At 39.1% G+C, this 21,617-nt stretch overlaps 1 protein-coding gene across 4 annotated transcripts; it reads right to left on the minus strand.

The window, feature by feature from the left end:
- Positions 1-284: 284 nt before the first annotated feature.
- YTHDC1 (YTH domain containing 1) lies at positions 285-21,091 on the minus strand. 4 transcript variants are annotated; one of them, XM_015624765.2, is made up of 18 exons: positions 20,958-21,091; positions 17,044-17,145; positions 16,120-16,448; positions 15,648-16,002; positions 14,307-14,396; positions 13,738-13,791; positions 13,037-13,131; positions 11,107-11,215; positions 10,889-11,006; positions 9,896-9,980; positions 7,842-8,008; positions 5,274-5,356; positions 3,846-3,882; positions 3,714-3,753; positions 3,549-3,611; positions 1,946-2,080; positions 1,092-1,299; positions 285-701 (listed from the first exon to the last, which is right to left on the minus strand). In XM_015624765.2, exons 1-18 carry the CDS (start codon positions 20,983-20,985, stop codon positions 652-654), a joined length of 2,148 nt encoding a protein of 715 aa, XP_015480251.1. In that variant the 5' UTR covers positions 20,986-21,091; the 3' UTR covers positions 285-651. The 4 variants fall into 4 exon arrangements, with proteins under 4 accessions (XP_015480251.1, XP_015480253.1, XP_015480252.1 ...); XM_015624767.2 differs by lacking the exon at positions 13,738-13,791; XM_015624766.2 differs by having other exon boundaries at positions 285-1,299.
- Positions 21,092-21,617: the final 526 nt, after the last annotated feature.

The following is a 21,617-nucleotide window of genomic DNA, read 5'->3' on the forward strand; positions in this document are numbered from 1 at the left end:
ATATGTTGAGGCTGAGGACAGCCTCTCAACAGGCTTGAAGATCATATGATTGAGGTGAACATGTAGGGCCTTAACTCTGATGAGCTACAGGAGTTATTGGCTACTCCACTATGGAAACAGAAATGCAATTACCTTTTATATCAGCGGTCCTTTTCCTAAATCTGGCTTCAGATCAATTTCATTTACCACAAAGAACATCTGAACTATTTCTGAACATAGAACTTTTCCTAGAACTGACAGAATCTAGAAAAACTGTCAAGCTTAGAAAACCAAGAAACCCAACATGGAGTTTTAAACATTTCAATAGTTACCAATTTATTTTTATAAAAAAAAAAAATGGTAGCAATGTAGAATACAGCAATATTTTCTGGTTCCACGCACGCAGGTTGTGAACATTCCAAGCAATGTGTACATTTTGGAAAGAGACTAGACAAGAGAATTGACCAAAATGTTACTGAACACGGGAAGATTTTTTAAAAAGGCTAAAAATTAGGTATCAATAGTGTCTTCTTAATATTGCTTTCCTTACTGAAGACTGAAAAAAAACCACTTGACTTCACAGATAGGGAAAAAAAATGGGGGGGAAGGAGGGGGGAAAAAAGGCTGCTACAACACTGCCATACCGTCAAAAAAAGAAAAATAAATCATACTTCAATATTTGCATACTTGATAGCAGCATTCTCCCATCGAACCATATGAAACTACAGGAAGAAAACATCAAAGAAGAAAAAAAAAAAAAAAAGGCAGTTATCCATCAGTATTCAAAAACCTAGAATGAAGTCACTAAGTAGATGAACACTTATTGAGAATTAATCAGTATCTACATTCTTAGCTGCTTCCAACTCTGTTCCAATAGAAACATGAAGTTGAGTGTCAGCTTTGTGTATTTTATTTTTGGCCTATTTGAGTTTTTCCAGTTCATAGTTCACTGCATGCTTGGAAGTGAGAGGGTCATTATAAATCCTTCTACACAACGAACTTTAAGTAGACAGATGAAAATAAAATGTACTACTTGTAAACACACAAAAAAATACAAGCTTTTTTTGTTTCAAGTGAGCACTGGTTCCAGATAGATTATCTTCGGTATCTACCTCTTTCACCTCTGTCTCTGTCCCGGTCACAAATCCTCTCTCTCTCCCTTTCCCGATCACGGCCTCTGTCACGTTCTCTGTCTCTCCGATTATCTCGAGGCCGGTCGCGCTCCCGCTCTCGGTCCCTCTCCCGGGGCCGGCTTCTCCGACCGCTGACAACAGCTTGTGTGCGGCGAAGGAAGTCGTCTACTCTCATGTCATAGTCGTGCTGTGATGAAAGGACAGCTCTGCTATTTTCTTTCCCAGATCAGAATTCCCCCCCCTTAGCTCTAGCGCTAGCTGTAACTCTTCAGAAAGAAGAGTTATTTGACCTATTATTCTCTTTAGAACCACTATTTAAAAAGACAAACCCAACCAAGCATCCAGCAACCATGTGCAGAATCTGGGGTTCAAATGCCAGACTCCATCAAGAGACCTGAAAGCTAAGGAGCCCTTCAAGCCGGCTAACAGAAATGTAATAATCTGCCCTGCTTTCTGATGTGCCTGTAAGAAGTTTTAAAACACAAAATTCTGCTGATAAAGTGATTTGTTGCCCATAAGCACAAGCAAAGTTACAGGCATGTCCTGAACCAGGCTTCAGCATGAAAATGTTAAGAGGTGGACAGCTGGAAGCCAATTTAAGCAAACCTCAGTTTAAGAATCTGAGAATTTTTCACTTCTACCTCACCAGGGAGAGAAAGGCTTTTCAAATTTGCGGGAAATGTGTAGTCAATCTTAACACCTGATCTTTCCAAGGAACGCTAATGCAGGTCATAAAAATGCTGTTTATCACAGCCAACAAAGCTCACTCCTGGACCCCAGATTCCTACTCCAGCTTGGAGACTTGCATCCCCTCTGTCAGTGTGGACACTTACTACTCGTTTGTCTCTGTATCTCGCTTCATGGGGTACAGGATGATGTCCTGAGTATGGAGGGTGAGCTTGAGGTGGAGGTGCATGGTGCTGATAGTAAGGGTGGTGTGGTGGTTGCTCCATACCTGGATACGGTGGCTACAAGAAAGTTACAGGAAGTTTGTTGAAGCAAAGGAATGCACACAAGGAGTGCATCATTCAGATGGAAAACACAGCATCTAAACAAATCTGATCACAGCCTCCTAACTGAACAGCAGACTACTTTCCATTAGGCTGGTATGTTCTATTACCTCTCCTCCACTGCTTGGAGAAGTCTGGTAAACACCTTCCCCACAGCCCAATATCCCTTCCTTCCATATCTGCCTCAACATGACACTGTACATAAAACTTCTGCTACTTAAATGTGGCAGTTTTGGGTTTCTTTAAACCTTTGCATATAGAATGTGAATTCTTTCCAAACCAGAAATCTTATAAAAATAAGTCATTCTCATTCCTTATGAGTATGTTTCTATTCTAAATCAAAAAACTGACTTTGCAAGACAAATTATGTGACCAAATGCTAGAAGATTTTTTTTGTTTTGACACAAGATGTATTTTGGCTGATTTCTTCCATTTCTTCCATCAGCAAGGTCTTCCTTTGCCATAGTACCAAAGCACCTTTGCTTGCAGTTTTGTTACCAAGAAAGTAAATGGAAGCACTGGATTCTAGGACAACTACTTGGACTGCATGCACAAGAGGGGAGGAGAAAAAAAAACAACAAAAAAAAGCCTTATCATTACTGTTTCTGGAGGCTTAACTGTGTTTGAAAAACTCTTTTTCTTCCCATCTGACAATCTTGTATTCTTCCTTCAGTTGTAAGGAGCTGTGTTTCAGATGAGAAAACTGAGAGGCTATAAAAGCATCTCTTCACCTAGCACTGCTTTTTGCTCATTGCCAGTACAAACAAGAGCCAGAATACTCACTACAGTTATGCAAAATCAGGCCAGACTTACTAAATATAACCAAATAACCTCACTATGACCTCCTGACATGAAGGCAAAACCACAAGTGAACTATCTACATAGTTGTAGATATGCACACTCATGTATCTGCTCATCTGACTGGGAAAAAAAGTGCATTTCAGTGGAGGCTGTAATACAGGAAGACTTATTTTAATTAGGTTGTGCAGCACATTTTGCTAACTTCCTGCATGCTTCATTGCCATAGCCAAAAGCAAGCCACTGCACAATGCTAGAGCCCAGCAGTCCATTCCATGAGCCTCTTCAACAAGCCCACCTGTTTGATGCATTTGCTGTTTGAGAGCCAATTACCATGAACATGTAGCAGAATACAGAATGCGATCACACCCTCCCATCTAGGCTAAAGGAGGGTTCTGCTCCTTCCTCAGAGCTTACTACAAATGCCAGACTACTGTTGAGAGTAATCCAAATTTCAAATTACTTACTATCAATATTTTTCCCCTAAAATTTTCACATTGTTACAGCAAAGATACATTTTAGGAAAAGCAAAGAGTTGAGAGCACACTGAATATGCCAGGCTCCTTTAGGGGGAAACAAAAAGAAGATGTATGCTAAGGAGAAAAATCAAATTCAACAAGACACAAACCATTCCTTGCCATGGTGGTGGTGGTCCCATGCTGTGGAACTCCCTCACGTAATCATTGTAGGACTAAAATGAAAGACAGTAATATTAAAATTGGTGTTGAGTGTTCTTTGGAAGTGCAGAAAGCTGAATATAAAATTCCCCAAAAATTTGCATGCAACAACTTACCCCATTTAAAAATACATCTCGTCGAACTCCTGAAAATCGTCTGTTGGGAATAAAAATTTGCAGAACTAAATCCAACTTATCCATGCAGACAAGTTACCAGGGCATAAAATTAATAACATGAACACACCTTACCTGTCTACTTCAGGATATCTGGGATCCTTTATATACCCTGTTCGAACATCAAGCAGTATTAATTCAGTTTACCATCTCAAGTTAACAATTTTAAAAATTATATTCATTAGAAAGTGTCCTTTCATTTTGTGTCAGATACAAAATTATGTCTACCTGCCATTACCCTCACTTTTAAAATAACTCTTGAAAACTTACAACTTCTAACAGACAATGCAGACAAGTAGTATAAAATAATAACAAAAAAAGTTACATCGATAAACCCTTAAGAACTTGCACACAGTACCAACAAATATGCCAGAGGGAAACTGTGCAAATAAAGACTTGAAATGTAGTCAAATGAATTAGGAATGCACATAAATTTGAAGAGTACTGTTTCCAGACAGTTAGCATGTGGCTGTTACCACTTCCTAAGGGTGTATTCAGTAGAATGTGTTCAACTGGGAAACCCTTAAACTCATTTCCTAATATGTTTTGGATACAATGCTACACAGGAAATTAAAACAAACTAAAAAGTATCTGGAAAAGCCCCACAGGGCAGAGAATTTTTACAGCTTCAGTAAATCCCTTTAAGGACCTAAGGAAAGCAGTGCAAAACACCAGGCATGCTTGTGCTAAAATAAAATAGTGCTTCTGAGCTTCATTACTCATAAAAAATCTTGTTCTGTTTTTTAAACAATGGCCTTAGAAAGATGCAGAGCAGCAACAACACTTCTTGCATGAAAGAATGCAAGCTTTGCAGACAAGCTGGACAGATAAAGGCATGTTCTGAACAAGTTTAGAAATCTATGATTGAAAGAGCAGAATGTGCTTTTCTAAGGGATATGAAGCACAATTTCGTAGACTAGAAGGGACAATTTCATAATAGTTGCTTCTGAAGAAAAATAAAGCTGCACTATCACTGCAAACATTGATTTCTAGGGAATAATGAATTTACCTTCATCATTAGAGCTTCTTGTAAAATGCAGTGCAACATTCCCCCTCCCTAACTCAAGTTTGTAAAATAAATTATCATCTCTGAAAATGTAATTGAATGTCTACCACCATGTCCACACAAAGGCTGCTAGTCAGGCAGTCTTAGCTGACATTCCCAAGTGGAACTTTCTCAAACATTTTAATTTGATGATCAACATCTTGACAAGTAGGTCAGACCTACTCTTGTGCCCACATTAACATAGCACTTGAGAGGATAATTCACAACAATGTACACAATTCAAGGCTCTTAGAAAGGGCTCAGCCTAGGTTAACTCAGCTCTCAAACCAGTGAAACAGTGTCACTGACTTCTGTGAGAGGTGGGTTAAAGCAGCAGGCAGCACTTGGAACAAGTCACATCTTTATATCAGTATTTTACTTCTGAATTAACGAGGATATGCTAAAAGAGAAAACACTTGTGAATTGGTGCACACAAATCTTCATAGTAAGATATTAACCTGGTCTTTGGTGAAACTCAGGGGGATAGTCAATCCTTGGTTTCTTTCTGCTGTTATGAATATCATAATCTTCTGGTCGACGCCTACACAAATTAGATATCAAAGATTAAACAAGGTTGCTTGGAGCATTTGTCACAGCAGAATACCTCACAGGAATAGTCTGAGCTGCCCAGGATATCAGTGTAATCATTCTTAACTCTATTTGCTTCAAAATATTCTACAGCTTTAAATCTGAACTGGAAAAATCAGAAATAGCTCAATTACATACACTACACTGTTACTTCCTGTCTACAGGAATTCTGGTAGTTAAGGAAGGAACCCAACTGTACCTTCATACCAAACAAAAAGGAATAAATTTGTCTAAACCAAACTGAAACTTAGGCATCAACATTATACTTTCCACATTACATTTTGAAACAAGCTATTGGACAACAAAAAATTTCACAGAACATTGCAGTCAGAGGCTATAAAGACTACTGCATTTGATAGCTACAGGGTAAAGAATTCTTTAAAAGATCTACTTGCATAACATTTATAAATAAAACTCTGCATGCTTTGTGAAATTGCAACTTTAACTGTGACTTTCCTAATTTAATATGCCAATTATATTATTTCTAATAATTTCTGTTTTAAGCAACTTACTAGTAATCCACTGGGGCATTTTACAATTTAATAATGCTCAAGCTTCCTAATAATTAAAATAATTAGGGCTCTTTTCTATAAAAACAGCTCTCTGACATAAGAGATGTTAAGAACTCTGCTCTTCCTTATGAAGTTACATTCCAGTTGCTGTTAGGCTCAAAAAAGAGCTGACAACTGGCTGCTTATTTTGCTCCAAGGTATATAAACATTACTCTACTGGGAGACTCCAGTGCTAATATAAGTGTTTCTAAACACAAAGCAGCTACAAAACCATTCCCTTCCCACTCCCCTCCCCCTCCCCAACAGTATAATTCCTTATGACAAGACATTAACACTTTCTTAAATTGCTTAATTACTGTGCAACTTGCTGGCTGAGTAACAAGCTTATATAGCTTTTAGTTTTATAAATAGTGACATCTCCCTCCCTTCCCCAACTTCAGTCTTTAAAGCCCACCATACCCAGTTACTAAGCTTTTTAAAATGGAAGCAGATTCTTTAGTATGAGCAAAAAGCCCAAAAACCAAAGCAGTTGCATCTAAAGCAAATTCAGATCAAAGAAAATAAAAGCTGGTGTAAAGAATAAACATACCGCTTTCTTGTAGTTTTGAGAGTGCATTTACGACCGGTATAAAATATGATAGAAACAGTTCATATAGTAGTCCAACTACTGACTTTAAGCTGTAAGCCACATACATAAATGGAGGCCCTGGCAGGCTTGAGAAGGTGTGGTGGTGTTAAATGTATAGTTTGCAGTCCATTGCAAAACCTTCATTTGTATATACTTTATTGCACTGGAAACCTCTTAGCTTAACTCCAAAAGCCATCTTGGTGTTCAGTCCTTTAAAGCCAAAAATAGGGGGGGGCTGCCAGGTTTCCTCCTACCTACTTGTTACAGTGTCCTTTTTATTTTAAGCTCAAGGAAATGGGGACTCTTGTTGGGGCTCTGTACCTACCACAGGACATTTCCACAAAAAGGAAACTTAACCAAAGGTTTCAGCCCAAACCATACATCAGTCTGTATGCAAAGTGGCTACCACAGGGAAAAGGTGTTTGGCAGAAGGGCTAGTATCAGTTCTTTGCAAAGACTTCTCCAATTCTGTAACAAGTTATACCCCCTTTTTTCTGGAAAATGATGTTAAGTTCATAAAGCAGTGATCAATAACCATGTCGATCCTCTAAAAATACTTTAAGTCCACAGGTACTGCCAGCATCTGGAAAGGTTGTATATACAGACACAGCAACAGCCATTCTTTTTGGTTTGTTGCCGGGTCTCCAAGGGCCACTTGATCCCTTTTGGAAAGAACCTACTGTTTTCAGAAGCTCAGCAAGATGTGTGAATTCAGTGGTTACATGTTAGAGAATATTTGGCAATAGGGTTAACACATCACGGTGAAACAATTTGAAACAGTCCCAATAATGCTCCTCTTGAATATCAAAATAACTTAAATATTTTATCCTCAAAATGAGGCGGCATCTTCTGCAAAATTCTAAGTGATCCTTATAAAAGTCCCATATTTGATAAGGCTTATCCAGAGACACACCTGAAAGAAAAGGCTTTTACAAGATATTAACACATTTTTGCCATATAAATATTTCCTCCTCTCCATCTAGCCTGCTCATAATCAAGCCAAGCTTACCTATAGCTAGCATTACACGTTGCATTAGCTCAATAAATGATCTAGTCTAAACTAGAGACAGAACTTTAAGAGCTTTTTTCTGCAAAAGCAAAGATCCCCATTTTCCTCTTGAAAAATGACAGACCGGGGAACCATGTGAAATCCTCAATGAAGCCACAAACTTGTCCATGCAGCTTGATTTGAGGATTTTCTCTCTTCTTTGTCGCAGGGAAAGCTTTGACGAATCACATTCCTCCATCACGTTATTCTGACACATGTGCCTATTATCAGTCCAAAGAACGTTTCTAACCTTCCCACGTCCCGAACGGGATCTCGACGGGATGGGCGTCCTCTTGATCGGGGTTGTGAGTGCATTCTTCTCTTGTGCCTCATTTTATGAATGACTTGATACAAGTCAATACTTTCATCAGGAGGGAAGAGAAGACAAAGCTGGGTTCCACATTCCGGCTCAATTTCCTAGAATTAGTTAGAAGTTCAGTAGTGGTTTATAAACTGAAGAAATGAAACTCTCCCCAAATACACTGACAACATACATTTAAGGAAAAAAATAAAAGGACACTTCAAAGAGATTGCAGTATCACTACAGACAGCAAAATTCACTTACGTTACCTTTCACTCTTTAGGCACTACTTAGAATTTTCATAAAATAGTCCAACACTTTGGGTAACCATATCTTCCCATGAGACATACAGGCCACATCACTGTTTTGCTATAAAATCAGAGGACTGTTTTTCATCACAAAGAAAATGATCACCTATTACAGAAAGAAAAGTGACACACGTAGGAAAAAAAAAATCCATCCCAGCTTCACATATAAGGCTATGGCCTGATGAAGTTTACTACCACTCAGTATGAGTTCCTCATTGTATGGTAGACAGGTCCATGAGAACACCAACTCAATGTCTGACTGCAGTCAAAACAAGCAGTTTGTGTGTTCAGGGTTATTAGGAAAGGAATGTGGAATAATAAAGTCATTGTATCACACTGAAAGTTCATGTTCCACCCACACCTTAAATACGTGGTGCAGTTGTGCCCCTGCATGTCAAAAAATAGGGGGACAATAGAAATGGGAAAGTTTCCAAGCAGGGCACCAAGAATAACTGAACAAGTGCAACAATTCCTACATGCAATGACTGAGCAGGTCAGATCTCTAGAGCCTAGATCAAAAGAGAAATATGGGTATAAGGGGAACAAGATGGACATAACGGGACCGTTGGACACCACAAGCTGTCTGGAAGAGAAAGGGACAGACATGAACTTGCTGACTCACTCTTCCAGTACAAGAACTTTGGCTGTCATATAAATCTAGCAAGAGCCAGATGCAAAACAATCCCAAAATGTGCTTCTTCAAACTGGTGACTGCAGGCCTGCAGAACACCTTCCCAAATGATGTCACAAAGGCAGAATTTCAATGTACTCATCCTCAGAAGCCAGATCCATTCAGAGTTGTGCAAATACAAACCGATAAACAACAACCACTTCAGGAAATAAACAGACTTGAAAAGCAGGGAGAGCAAGCATCAAACAATGCTTGCATGCAAACCATACTAGTACAGTAATTTGATGAAAAAAGCTGGAACCCATGTCCAAATTGCCAGTCTACTGTGGACAAAACATTTAAAAAAAAATTTCCTTGACCATTTAACAGAAGCTAAATTACCTAAATTTTTTTTTTAAGTTCATACTAAATTAAAGACCAAAACTATTGTTTTTCTCCTGCTACACAATGAGGCAAACATATCCCTGGGCAAAACAACACAACAGAGTTGACATTTTCCATACAGCATGGAGATTACCTCCCACCTTGTCTTAAGAAAGCAAAACCTGTTATTTTACCCACGGCTTGGGTATGTGATGACAGCAGCAACATACGTGCACTCTAGTATGTCAGACAAGACAAAGATCCAGCCCCACTTAAAATTTGCCTAGTATATATTCTATAATGGGAGTATAATGGGAGACTATACCTTAAGCAATACAGCATATATAAAAAAAATGCAATGGAGAACACAACTAGAAACACCAGACCTTTTTCTTAAAACCTAATCCTATATGGTTTGCACACTATACGATGCAAGGCATATCACATTTCAAATTCAAAGAAAGTATCACACAGTTCTGAAGCAAACACCGTTTTTCATGAAGATGACAACAGAATTGGCACTGTATTGTTTCCTCTTCCTTCTTCCACAATGGCATTAGAAAAAAGCAGAGGGCCTTTGCCATGGCACTCTACTGCCAAGTAACTACCCTAAAAACATTCCTAATCTCCTACACATTCAAAGCTGGAAGCAAGCACTAGAGGATATCAGTTATAGAAAAAAAAAGTAAGAATTAACAAACCTGTCCATCGCGTCCAATCTTTACCGGCTTATGTTCGTTCCAAGGATTGGTCAGGTGAGCAGACTTAGTGAACGGCAATTCCCGCCTAAATATGCAAGCGGCACCATTTATAGTTTTGCCTCCGTTTTTTTAATTAAGAATTAAAAATGTATACAGTAGGAGATTATATATAAAATAATCCTGTTATTCTTTGTACTGTCAGGTCTCTGAACATATTCTTATGTTCTACATATGAGTAACTGAAGATTTCACTTTGACTTATTCCAGTAGTAACCAATAAGAGTCCATACAATGGCAGGCTTTCCTTTTAAAGAAAATGTTTTGGTCTTTGTGCAATACAGAGATTGTGCTTGTTTATTATCTCACCATCTGAATACACTGACCAGTCTCTACATGTGGTAGCTCTTGGCACCTACTGAAATAAATCCCTGAGCACTGACCTAACTATGAAGCTAGAAGTGCTTTAAGCTGGAGGTGGGAATCAGTAACTTCAAGAGGACCTTTCCAACACAGATTTTTCTCTAATTCAAAGTCTCAAGGCTTTTCCTGTATCTAGTCTTTCTGGTAGTCCAAAGTGCTTGTACAACCATGCAATATGTTCCACAGGAGTGCTGTAACTTTTTTCCTTAACAGAGATTTTAAAATCTTTTCTGTAAGAACATACTCAAATCGAAGAACATACTGCTCAAAACCTATACATTGTGCAATATTTGCACAATTTAATACGTTGGTTTAGAACAGTGGTATTTTCTTTGTTCAGTCAGATCAAGACAGATTTACATTCATTTTTAATTAATTTTTAATTAAAAAATTATAAAATTAATTACATTATTTGTTTTTCTTTTTTATCCACAGCTGTCTATTCAAGTGAGCAGTGAGGACAGATCCCCAGTTGAATCAAGTTTTGGAAAGATGCTGTTGGCACTTGAGTAACACAGAAATGATGTTACAATGCCTTCTTACTAACAGCAACATAAATGCATTATTATTTACCTGCAAATCCAGTCAATTTTAAAGACACCTCCCAACATTTTTGCATTCATTCCTGCAGGCAGCACCCAATGTATAGGTGATCCTCCATGATGAGACTCTGAAGATAATCTTGCAAACCCTAGAGGATTTTGTATGAATTGTAACAAAGATACAACAGAAAGGCTATTGCATATAAAACTCATTTTCAGTAACCTTGATAATAGCTCATTTTTCCTTACCTTGGAATTTGCCACTCTCTCTTACAGAAAATATCAAAATAACACTCCTTGCTGACCTAAATGCAGCATTAAGCTTCTTTTCATTCACTGGAAGTGTTGACCATACTCCCTAAAACAGAAAAACACCCACCCCATCACCAAAACATAAGAGTTAATCTCAAATGATTTAGCAAGCATAAATATATAATGTAGATGGAAGAAAACAAGACCAAGGTAGTGTACTGCAATAGAAGACAATAGAAAGGAAAAGGTATTGCTAAATTAATTTCCTTCAAGAAGTATTTTAGCTTGTCTTGTGCTAAGACTTTTAAAACATTGGTCTTTCAATCTTTTTTTGAACACTGAAGATGCATTTAGACCATACATAAGACTTCCATTGTAATTCTAATGATGGACAGATAACTTAGAAATAGTAAGGGTGAAAGTTTTCACATGTTCAAGTGACTTAGGCAATTTACGCATTACGTAACACACAGAAATAATGAAAAACCAAAAGATGGTCAGGCAGACTTGAGTATAATATTGCAGTTTTGTTGAGGACAGTTTGCAGACTTTAAAACTCTTTCAGTGAAATGCCAGCAACATGGAAGACACCAAAGTAACACTTTAAATTGGCAAGACAAATCAATTTGTTTAGCCTTACACATCTCCTCCTACTACTAAATAGTATCTTTTCCATTACACCAGGCATTATGCAGCCACACAAAAAACCCCAACCTGTTTTAAGGTACCAACTGAACTGAGATATAGAGATATAACAGTTTATTGAATTACCCCTTCATCCATTTTCTGGGCAAACAAACTTCAGCCTCAGAATAAGATCTACATACCAAAGTCAATGTTCCTTCCCTTACATTTTTCTAGCGAAGGTAAGTATTCATGCCCTACTCTGAACTCAGATCAGTGTTTGTCTGATTCTGGTAATTCATTATAAGTACCAGAGAACTATTGAGGTTTTTGCTAGATTTCAGTCAGAGTACATGGCTTTTGGCTGCTTGTAAAACCCTGCTGTGAACTGAACAATCTATTGCACTAGCACCACAAAAGTGAGTTTCATGGAACTCCATTGTCAAAACACTGATGGCTCTACACTGGGAGACAAAGCATCCATTCCAATAACTTCAGGAACAAGGATACTACTGCAGCTCCATGAATGGATGGAGCATAAAAAAGGACAGATTCCTTTACAGAGCTAAAGCAAACACCAGTCAGAATGGTGCTCACTGCACACTCAAAGCTGGAAGGAGGGATGCGAACCAACATGCCCAGGACTTTGAGATTTTTTTTTAATCATTTTAATGTATTTCCATCTTAATTTGGAAAATCTTCATTAATAGAATCACCCACTCTATGTATACTGTGTAACAGCAAATCAAGTATTCACTCTATAACTGGTTCCAAACAACACACGCCAATAAAAAACCACCAGAGTGGTGCAACAAACACCTAGTGCCAATTCCTCAACAGCTGAAATCCAGTGCTCTGGAATCCCTCCCAAAGAACTCACACCAGCACTGCCAGGCATACATTTCCACAGTAAGGCTTCAAATCCTGAATCACCTGACCCAAATTACTCATGTAGCATTAGAAGAAAGCCAAACAACCTTCTGAACCTTCTCAAAGTACAGCAATACGAACAGAGGTGCTGCTGGAGGGGAGAAAATGCCACCCCAGCATTCCCAACAGAGGTTGGCTTAGGATGTTATCAAACAGACCCCAATTCTTGCCAAGATAAATGGCCAATGGTCTAGGAAAAAAACCTAGAAAAGGTTACTGTGGAAACAGAAGGAGCAAGACACAGTAGCTTTTGTTGCTACATCTACCAAGATCCAAGCACTAAAGAAAATAATGCATCCAAATACACACTCCTCCAAAGTAAGGCAGGTATGTCTGAAAACAAATTAATCAGTTTGATGAAAGTTCAACATACCTTTGCCTTAGCAAGTGATACATTTTCATGGTTATTACTCTTGATGAGAAAGAATCTTGCATCTTGGAGAACATATTTAAGTTTACTTGTTTGGTCTGAAAAGAAAACAAAGTATCAAATAAGCTGAACTGTAAATACTTGCCAAACATGTTGCGCAAGTAGAGATAGTGGTTTGCTTCCTTCAAAATACACAGTATCCCACCCATTTCCTATCTATATGTTATCACAACCATTATCAACCACCCAACCTGAAGTCAAAGCTGCAGAGCACAAAATGCCAGGGGAAACCAAACCAAATTTAAAACTTAGATATCCAAGTAAAGAAAAAAGTAAAATAAAATCAGCATGATTCAGTGATGTTCCGATATGTAGGACTTATTTCCTTGCTTAAGGATCTTCACATAAATATTGGGTAACACTCGTAACAAGCACAAACTGTTCAACAGAGGATCGTGAATGCTGTTCCTCTTTGCAGTTTTAAGCACTTCCTTTTAAAATTTGCTGCCTCCACAAAGAGACTGAACTTTTTGCACATCGCTCTCAAAACATGCAAAAGTAGCTCAAGATTCAATTATCATGCTCAGAACAATGACGTGCTCAAATTGATTTATATCAGAACATCACTACTTACAGGTAATTTAATCAACAGAGACAATGGCTTGCTATGGGGCATGCATTAAAAATTCAAATTTAAATGATACCTTTTTGGACAGCACGAACGGAAGATGATAATTTCTCATGCTTCTTTTCTGAACCTGTGTTTAGCCAAAGTACATTTGTTCAGATTGAGCCTTAATAGAGATAATATACAATTTCTACAGCCTTGTCCCATACAATTTTCATTCATGACAAATTATGCTTTCTGGCGCGCACCCACACACACAAAAAATACTGTTCAATGTGCACGAGTGTTTTGTTTTGGTTTTTTTTTGTTTCGCTTTTGGGTTGTTTGATTTGGGTTTTTTAAAATAGTATTTGAACAATTTCCTACTCAGAAAACTAGTCACTGAATCATCATCTTCCAAGATTTAAAAAAAAAAAAAAAAAAAAAAAAAAAGGTGAAATTTCCACTTAAGCAACAGAATAGCATTAAAGTAACAAGAAAGCCTACTTCCCCCCAAAGGTATCCACACACAACATGCCAGAAATCAATACCAAATTATACAAAGCTACATACCCCATAAATCTCTACAGCCAGTTACATTTATTTTAGATTATACATTAAGATTTGATGCAAGTCACAATGACAAGCAACGAAAGGGAAGAATACCTGCATATGATTCTGATGCAGAACTTCCACTTCTGTCAAAAACAATTGGAGAGATACCTCTAGCTCTCTTCCTCTCCTTCTTTTTCTCGTCTAAAAGAAATCATAAAAAATAAAAGCCATATTTTAAACACAGGCAAAGTTGAGATTAAAAGATAATGAGACAGGTAAATAACATCAATAAAAGTGAAGTTACCATTTGGCTTGCACATTAGAATTGTGGTTGTTGCCACAAAACTATCATGCACAAGGGAAGCAAATGCTAGTTACTCAAGCTTTTCGTTCACAAAAGGAAGATGAATGGCACTAATCTAGTAAATCTGTGCAATGTTTAGAGACAGAATTTTTTATTGTATTTTTAGTAATGGTGGGTTAGCGCTTCTTTCCAGCCTTCACCCAAATGTGCAACATCTACTGCGTAGCAATAGTGATATGAGCTCATTTGTTCAGAGCTCAAAAAATGGTAAGAGACAGGAAAACAAAACACTGTGGCACACAGGCAATTATTTCCACTCTTAAGAAAATGTTACATTATACCCCAGAGCTTTTTAGAACAGTTATTACAGTTTCAATTGTCTTTAGGTTACACCTTGCTGTCTCTAACTCCAACCAGCAGAGCTGAGCTAAAAAAGGCAGCATATTAAGCAGGATGACCACCTATGGAGACTTCAGACAAGGAAGACACACAATAGGAATCTTAACAGGATTGCAAGCTGCTTTCCTAGAAAAAACAAACAACGAACAGCCAAACCCAAAAGTATTTATGTCATTAGCACTTCACATCTCTAAGTTAGGACCAGTTACAATATACAAACACAAACCAATTGTTTCTAGTTTCTGCTTAAAACATTTATTTCATTCTTAATTTGCCCTAATAGCTAATAATTTCAACTTAGGTTTAGATTTCCTATGCTGAACACAGCCACTATTTAACATTCAGCTATCCTTCTCCAGGGATATGGTGCTTTTACTACACCAGTCTACCTGGTCACTCATCTAGATAGGCACCAAACAGCTCAATACTGAATTAAAATGAATCATGTGGAAAATTAAGATTAGATTCTAAAGAAAATACTGGGTTTAGTGTTTCAAAACATTGAACAGCAAGGTCAAAGCAATCAAGAACACAATGAATCCTTAACACAGTGATCTGGATATTCACAATTTTGTTTTACCACCTTCCAGTACATTTTTTCCTTGCCTATGGTATTTCATAATTAACATCTTCCTGACTTCTGCTACCATGGCTTACTTTTGGCATGGTCAGGAAGTGATTATTTTTAAAAGTATTTTTAAACTTTCAGTGGCAAGGTATTTCACATTAGCATGCAAGATGCTGCCTACCTGATGCATCTGAACCAGACCCAGATCTGACTGACCCATCTGTGAAAGAGGCAGATTCAGAATCAGAATCACTGGCTTCACTCCGTGTGTCATAGTCATTTCCTTCCTTCTGATCCCTCTCATCCTGTTCATATTCTTCTTCATCTTCCTCTCCATCTTCTTCCACGTCTTCATCCTCCTCTCCTTCATCATCTTCCTCTTCTTCCATTCCTTCCTCCTCATTCTCTGTGTTGCCTTGTTCAGAGGAACCACTACTGCCAGTCTCATGATCAGAACAATATTCCTCAGAGTTCACCTCCTCTTTAGAAGAATGGCTAGATCTGCTTGGTCTTCTATCCACATCATGCCTGATTCTCTGATGTTTAAAGAAAAAGTGAATCAGCAGTCATATAACATTGTCAGGATGCACACACAGTCCTACAAAAGTCTCATAAAATTGCTTTATTTATAAGGCAGCAAGAACACTTAATACCTCTGAACCATCCGGTGTAGAAGACCTCGCCCTTCTGTCAATATCCCTCTTCCTCATACAAGATTTTTCTGGTTGTCCTTTATAAGGTTCCCTGGCACTGCTTGACATTCGCATCTTTCGATCAGCATCTGCACGCTTGTTTCTGTCAGACCTCTGATACTCCTCAGTCTTGTAGTCTGACACCGGCTTGCCTTTCGTACTCACTATTCTCTTGTTATTGCTAACTGATGAACTGGGAGGCTTTGGCATCATCTGCCTCGAGGAATGCACAGAAGGTTTTTGCCTCTTGCTTTCAGCATTTTCCATCCTGTCAGTTTTTCTTTTTGATCCTTAAATAGAAAGACATAACAAGTTTAGTGTTATTTCCGATATCAAAACAAAAACTGTACAGAGGCTCATATTTCCTCTATTTTAGATAATTACCCTGCTGCAGTCATAGGGAACATATTCCAGCTGCAGGCTTTGCAGTAACACTCAAAACTGCTTCTTAGGAACAGCTGATGTTCTAAAACATGTTCTAAACCTCTTTACTTCACAAGAGGTGTTTCTTAGATTTTATACATGGAAATACTAAATTAAATGGTTATGGGATTGGCCTAAAGCCAAATCAAGAACAGAACTGGAATTAGTTTGCAACCCCTTTGCTCCACCTGGCATCTCACTTCATTGAGCCAAAAAGGACCATCATTTTCTGACAGCAAATTAATTCAGAAAAAGCCAGACTCAGCAACTGCTCTCATGACAAAAGTAAATGGATTTGACTTGGAGGGCCAGGTGAATAAGCACATGTCCATGAAATAAAGACTTTTGGAACTCATTCACTCTTTGAATCAAGTTACAAAATCCACTACTTTGAAGACTAACAAGACAGACACTTTTTACTACTTATGTTCCTGCAGGACATCCACTACTGAAGTCACATACCCTTTTTCTCACTTTTATCTTGCTCACTGTCGGGGTTATACAACTCATCATCCTGGTCAGGAGCATCAGTCAAAATGTCATCCAGAACATTCAGTTCACCATCTGAAAATTCACAAAAGAAAGTCAAAGCCAACCATAAAAAGTCTGGATATGTAAACTACAGAACTAGTATTTACAACCCCAAACACTTCCTTTAGGGCTAGAGATCTGCAACGAAGCAAAAATTGACATCTTCCTGATTTATTTCCACACTTTTACTTGGAAGGATCAAGCAAAGCAAATAAAAGAATTAAAATATGTCACAAGATGCATTCAGACCTCTAAACAAGGTGCAAGTTGGCTCCTCATGTCACAAAAGGTTTGCAGGAAAGTTGACCTACAAGTAAAAGCTGAACATAAAAGCTTGTATAAAATTTTAGGAAAAGGAAGACTGGGAGATAGTCTGAGTTCCATTAGTAAAGAGGAGGGACCCTTCTGCAAAATTCTAAAATTTGCACGTTGAATTATCTCTCTTCCACTATTTTTGTTGTAATTGCTTTGTTACAAGGGTGGGTTTTGTAGTTCACTTACAAACAGAAAAGACACAATGGGGAAAGCAGTGCTTATTTGCTGAATCATTAACTCTAAGCTGTTCTAAAAAAAAAAAACCCAACAAACTCACAACTTGATCAAAAGGGCAAGCGTTAAAGAAAATTCATGCCAGAACCAGTAAATGACCACACCTGCTCACAAAACTTTTAAAATTTGTTACCATTTCTGGGTGTTTCACTTTGCCTGAAACCAAAGGGATATATGGTGATTCTATTAGCAGGAGTCACAAGCTTTAGGGTAGCAGATCTATATTCCAAGCACTTTAAAAAGTAAGAGTGAATTAAGCCTAAGCATGCAAAGGGAAAAATAAAGAAGGTATTAATTTTTGAATCTCAAAAATTCTTAGTTCTTTCCACTTTGTGACTGATTGCATTTTCTGTGCTCAGAAAAAAGACACCAGAGCAAACTCCAAGGATTCAGCTGGATTACAATACCCATAGCAGACAAAGGTAAGGACTCCTGTACTGCATGAAAATGGGGTAATGCAGCAAATTAAGTCCTCCAAAGTTTGGCAGTTTGTCTATCTCAAAATATTGAGTTGAGCCACAAAAGAAATTTTACAGCTTGATATTAAAAACACCTCAAACATAATCCACATGATAAAAATAAGGAAAAAAAAATAGTGTTATAATTGTCTCTCTACTATATACTACCAAATCTGAAGTCAGCATGTGCACTAACTTTCCTGCTGGCACTTCTCCACATTTTTGGTGGTAGTGGAATGCAGAAGTGATCCCTGGGCTGCTCAGCTGGTGTCTCTAGTGCAAAGGAAATGGTGCAGAGAGAAGTGGATCAAACCTTTCCCTTGCAGCTTACAGTTAGCAGGCATTTAAATACAACACAAAGTTGCATCACAATTCTCTTGGGAGAATTCTTAATGTTTGTAGATGCCTATACATCCATGGCAAATATTCTTGCTGTGTGAAATATATGAGAGTCAGATTCATGGCTGTTCAACTGCCAAACATGGGATGCAATTTCCTGGTTTGCATTCTGCCTGCCCACAGGAAGCTCGGCAAGTCTAGAGCACAGGGTTTTTTTACTGGACACTAATGAAAAAGAGGTGCACTGGGATTAGAAAATTAAACATATCACCCATCTCAAATCACACATATTTAACCTTAGATTTGTTTCCTTCTTGGTGAGGCAACAGCATACTTGAGTAAACTACATTTAACCTACCTACCTGCAGCAGCATTCAAAGGTGCTAAAACACTCCTATATCAGTTCATTTGGAAGTAAATGAGAAGGAAAATTTAATAGAAATTGCAAGTCTGATACACACTCTCTCTTAAGCCCCTTCCAGGTTAGATGGGCCTCATTTGCAGCTGGAACCTTAAAAACGATGCAGGAGACAGGAGCAGGATGAGTTCCTCCATCCCCTTCTACAGGCACATTGACCTAACTTGTTTAGAAACGCATTCCCAGATTTACTTAGCAGCCTGCTTCCTGTCTCTCACTTGCACTGGATGCTTGACTGACTTGCACAAGATGATTCCTCCCACTGAACTGCCACTGTCAGTGTTCAACCTGAAGAGCTAAATTATCTCAGAGAGGTTGAGGAAAAACACAAAAGCAGAAACAGAAAAATGGCAGAGGACAGGTACTTTATTATATATAGTCCACCACCACTGAAGAGGGAAGGACCAAATGAGTTTTTTTCTGTGACAGATACTCCCAACAGGGCTCTCCTGCCACTTGTCTTTTGTGGGATCCTTCCATGAACAAATTTAACTCACCCAAAATAGCAGGAAGGTAGCCTGGGAAGCCATTTCCTCTGCTGGCCAGAAGAATTAGAACTACGGAACGGTGCAAGCTAAAATCCAAGTTGGCACACAAAAGAAATAAGACCCTATGATTTCAAACTAAACAGGTCTGCAAGCCTTATTTTTTTTTTTTAGAGTGGTAAAACAGCATTTCTCTTCCAATGGATGCTCTCAAAGCAGAAATCAGTTAAGCTGCAAATATGCATCAACACCTGCTATTCAGTCAAAATATGCCCTTTCACATAAGATATAATTAAAAATAAACTAAAGTAAAAATACAACTTGACCACTGGCAGTGATTAACAAACACTAAAAAAAAAATAAAATTCAAGCCCACCTGGGTAAATAATTATATGAATAGAAACTTATAGATGACAACAGCAAACATCTCAAATTCAAAACAGCTCATCCACAGTGGGCAATTAGATCTACTTCAACACAACGTGCTTATATCCTAATCTATCACTCTTACAGTAATACCACTAGATCAAGTACCACTAATGATTTTACTATCAGTTCTAACAAAATCTACTGGGAATTTTCCATGTCATATAGTTTCACGATAAATATCAGACAGCAAACCTCTACCACTGCGACAAAGCCATTTAGTAGACACGTATAATGCAAAAGGCTTTACAGGAAGCATTATTTTCCACAGAAATCCAAATGAAGGCAATCCAAGCTACAATACCCTACTGATACTTTGCCCTTTTAATAACTCCATAGTTCTCTGCACTAACCACCAAACGGCAATCTGCTCCACCTAACTTTGTTTTTTCTTCTTAAAGAGGCTATTTTGTGAGGACCGATTAATATAATCTCCCAGACAACATGCGGATCACTTCAGCTTCCGTGAATAGCGGTAGTCAGTTACAAGAGCTGTGATTCTATTATTCGACACTAATTACCCCAGATTATTAGTATTATTCCAGAGTAATGACTCTGAAATCGTCCGATTCCTCTAACTCAAATTTATTTACAGAGTGCTCAGAAATCACAGCTGACTGCAAAAAGCCGAGCACCAATCGCGAAAATAAGATTCCAACACCAGTTTCTGCTTACTAAAATAACTACATGCCCCCACAGAAAATCATGCAAAAAATCCCCAAACCAGAACGGCCTAGCGATTCAAGCACAAACAAAAAGCCGCAATAAAAATAGCAAATACTTTCTGCGAAAAGACAACCTGTAGTAATTCGCTGTCGAAAATATAAAACTTACGGCCCACGAACTTCTCCCCCTTCCCGCTGCTCGAGTCACCTTGCCCCGAGCCCGCTGCCGCCGGGACACCTAAGCGTGAGGGGCCCTATCACCTCCTGCTCCCCAACAAAACACAGGGAACGCTTCCACAAAAAATCATCCTCGAAGGGTCACTCCTGACCCCGCCGCTCCTCTGCTCCCCTGGAAGAGACGTACGCCTCCGGGGCCGAAGGCCCAGCACCAGCCTCCAAGGTGGCCTCGGGGAGGACAGAAGGCTCGGGCCTGGATCGGGCCCCCGCCCGAGCCTTCCCCCTTCCCCAGAGCTTAATGCCTGCCCCCCTCTCTAGCGCCACGTACCCTTCTCCTCCCGGCTATCCGTCGCCATCCCGCCGCCGCGACGAGCGCCTAAGATGGAGGCTCCCTCTTCCTGCACGTAGCGCTTCCCTCTTCCCACAGGGCGCCGCTTTGTTTACGCTCCCCGCGTCAGAGCGCGCGGCGGGCGGGTGGGGGCGGCGCATGCGCTGAGGTGGGTACTGAGGGCGCAGCCGCCATGGCAGTCCCTGGCTGCGCCATGGCAGTCCCTGGCAGCGCCCTGCGCTGTTTCTCTGGCTGGGCAAAGAGACGTGAGGAAGGGAGGAGGAGGTTTCTCTGCCCTCAGAAGTGCGGGAAGTTCGCATTTCTTGGCGTCCCCGTGCTGTTGTGGCAGCTGCGTGTGGTGTTGTTGGAGCCCTTTCTGAGAGTCTTGAGTGGGGCAAAGTTAACTACTTAACGCCTGGTGTTTGGTTTTGCTGTTTCCTGGTTTTCTCTTGTCTTTTACCTTTTTCCTCCTTCTCGTTGTTTTTTTCTTCCTCCTGGCGAGTTCAGAGGAGGGTTACCAAGCTGATGAGGGGGCTGGAGCCCCTCTCCTATGAGGAAGGGCTGAAAGAACTGGGGCTGTTGAGCCCGGAGAAGGCTTTGGGGTGACCTAATTGTAGACTTACAGTACCTGAAGGGTGTCTACAAGAAAGATGGTGAGCA

The sequence above is a fragment of the Parus major genome, chromosome 4 (genome assembly GCF_001522545.3).
Source record: "Parus major isolate Abel chromosome 4, Parus_major1.1, whole genome shotgun sequence".
Lineage (NCBI taxonomy): Eukaryota > Metazoa > Chordata > Aves > Passeriformes > Paridae > Parus > Parus major.

Bases quoted from the DNA above. Each gene is read 5' to 3' on its own strand.
- YTHDC1 (XM_015624765.2), bottom strand. From the start codon at position 20,985: ATGGCGACGGATAGCCGGGAGGAGAAGG. The intron at 11,007-11,106 runs GTAAGGAAAAAT...AAAATCCTCTAG, and splicing joins AGAGAGTGGCAAATTCCAAG to GGTTTGCAAGATTATCTTCA. The intron at 3,754-3,845 runs GTAAGGTGTGTT...TATTCCCAACAG, and splicing joins AGATATCCTGAAGTAGACAG to ACGATTTTCAGGAGTTCGAC.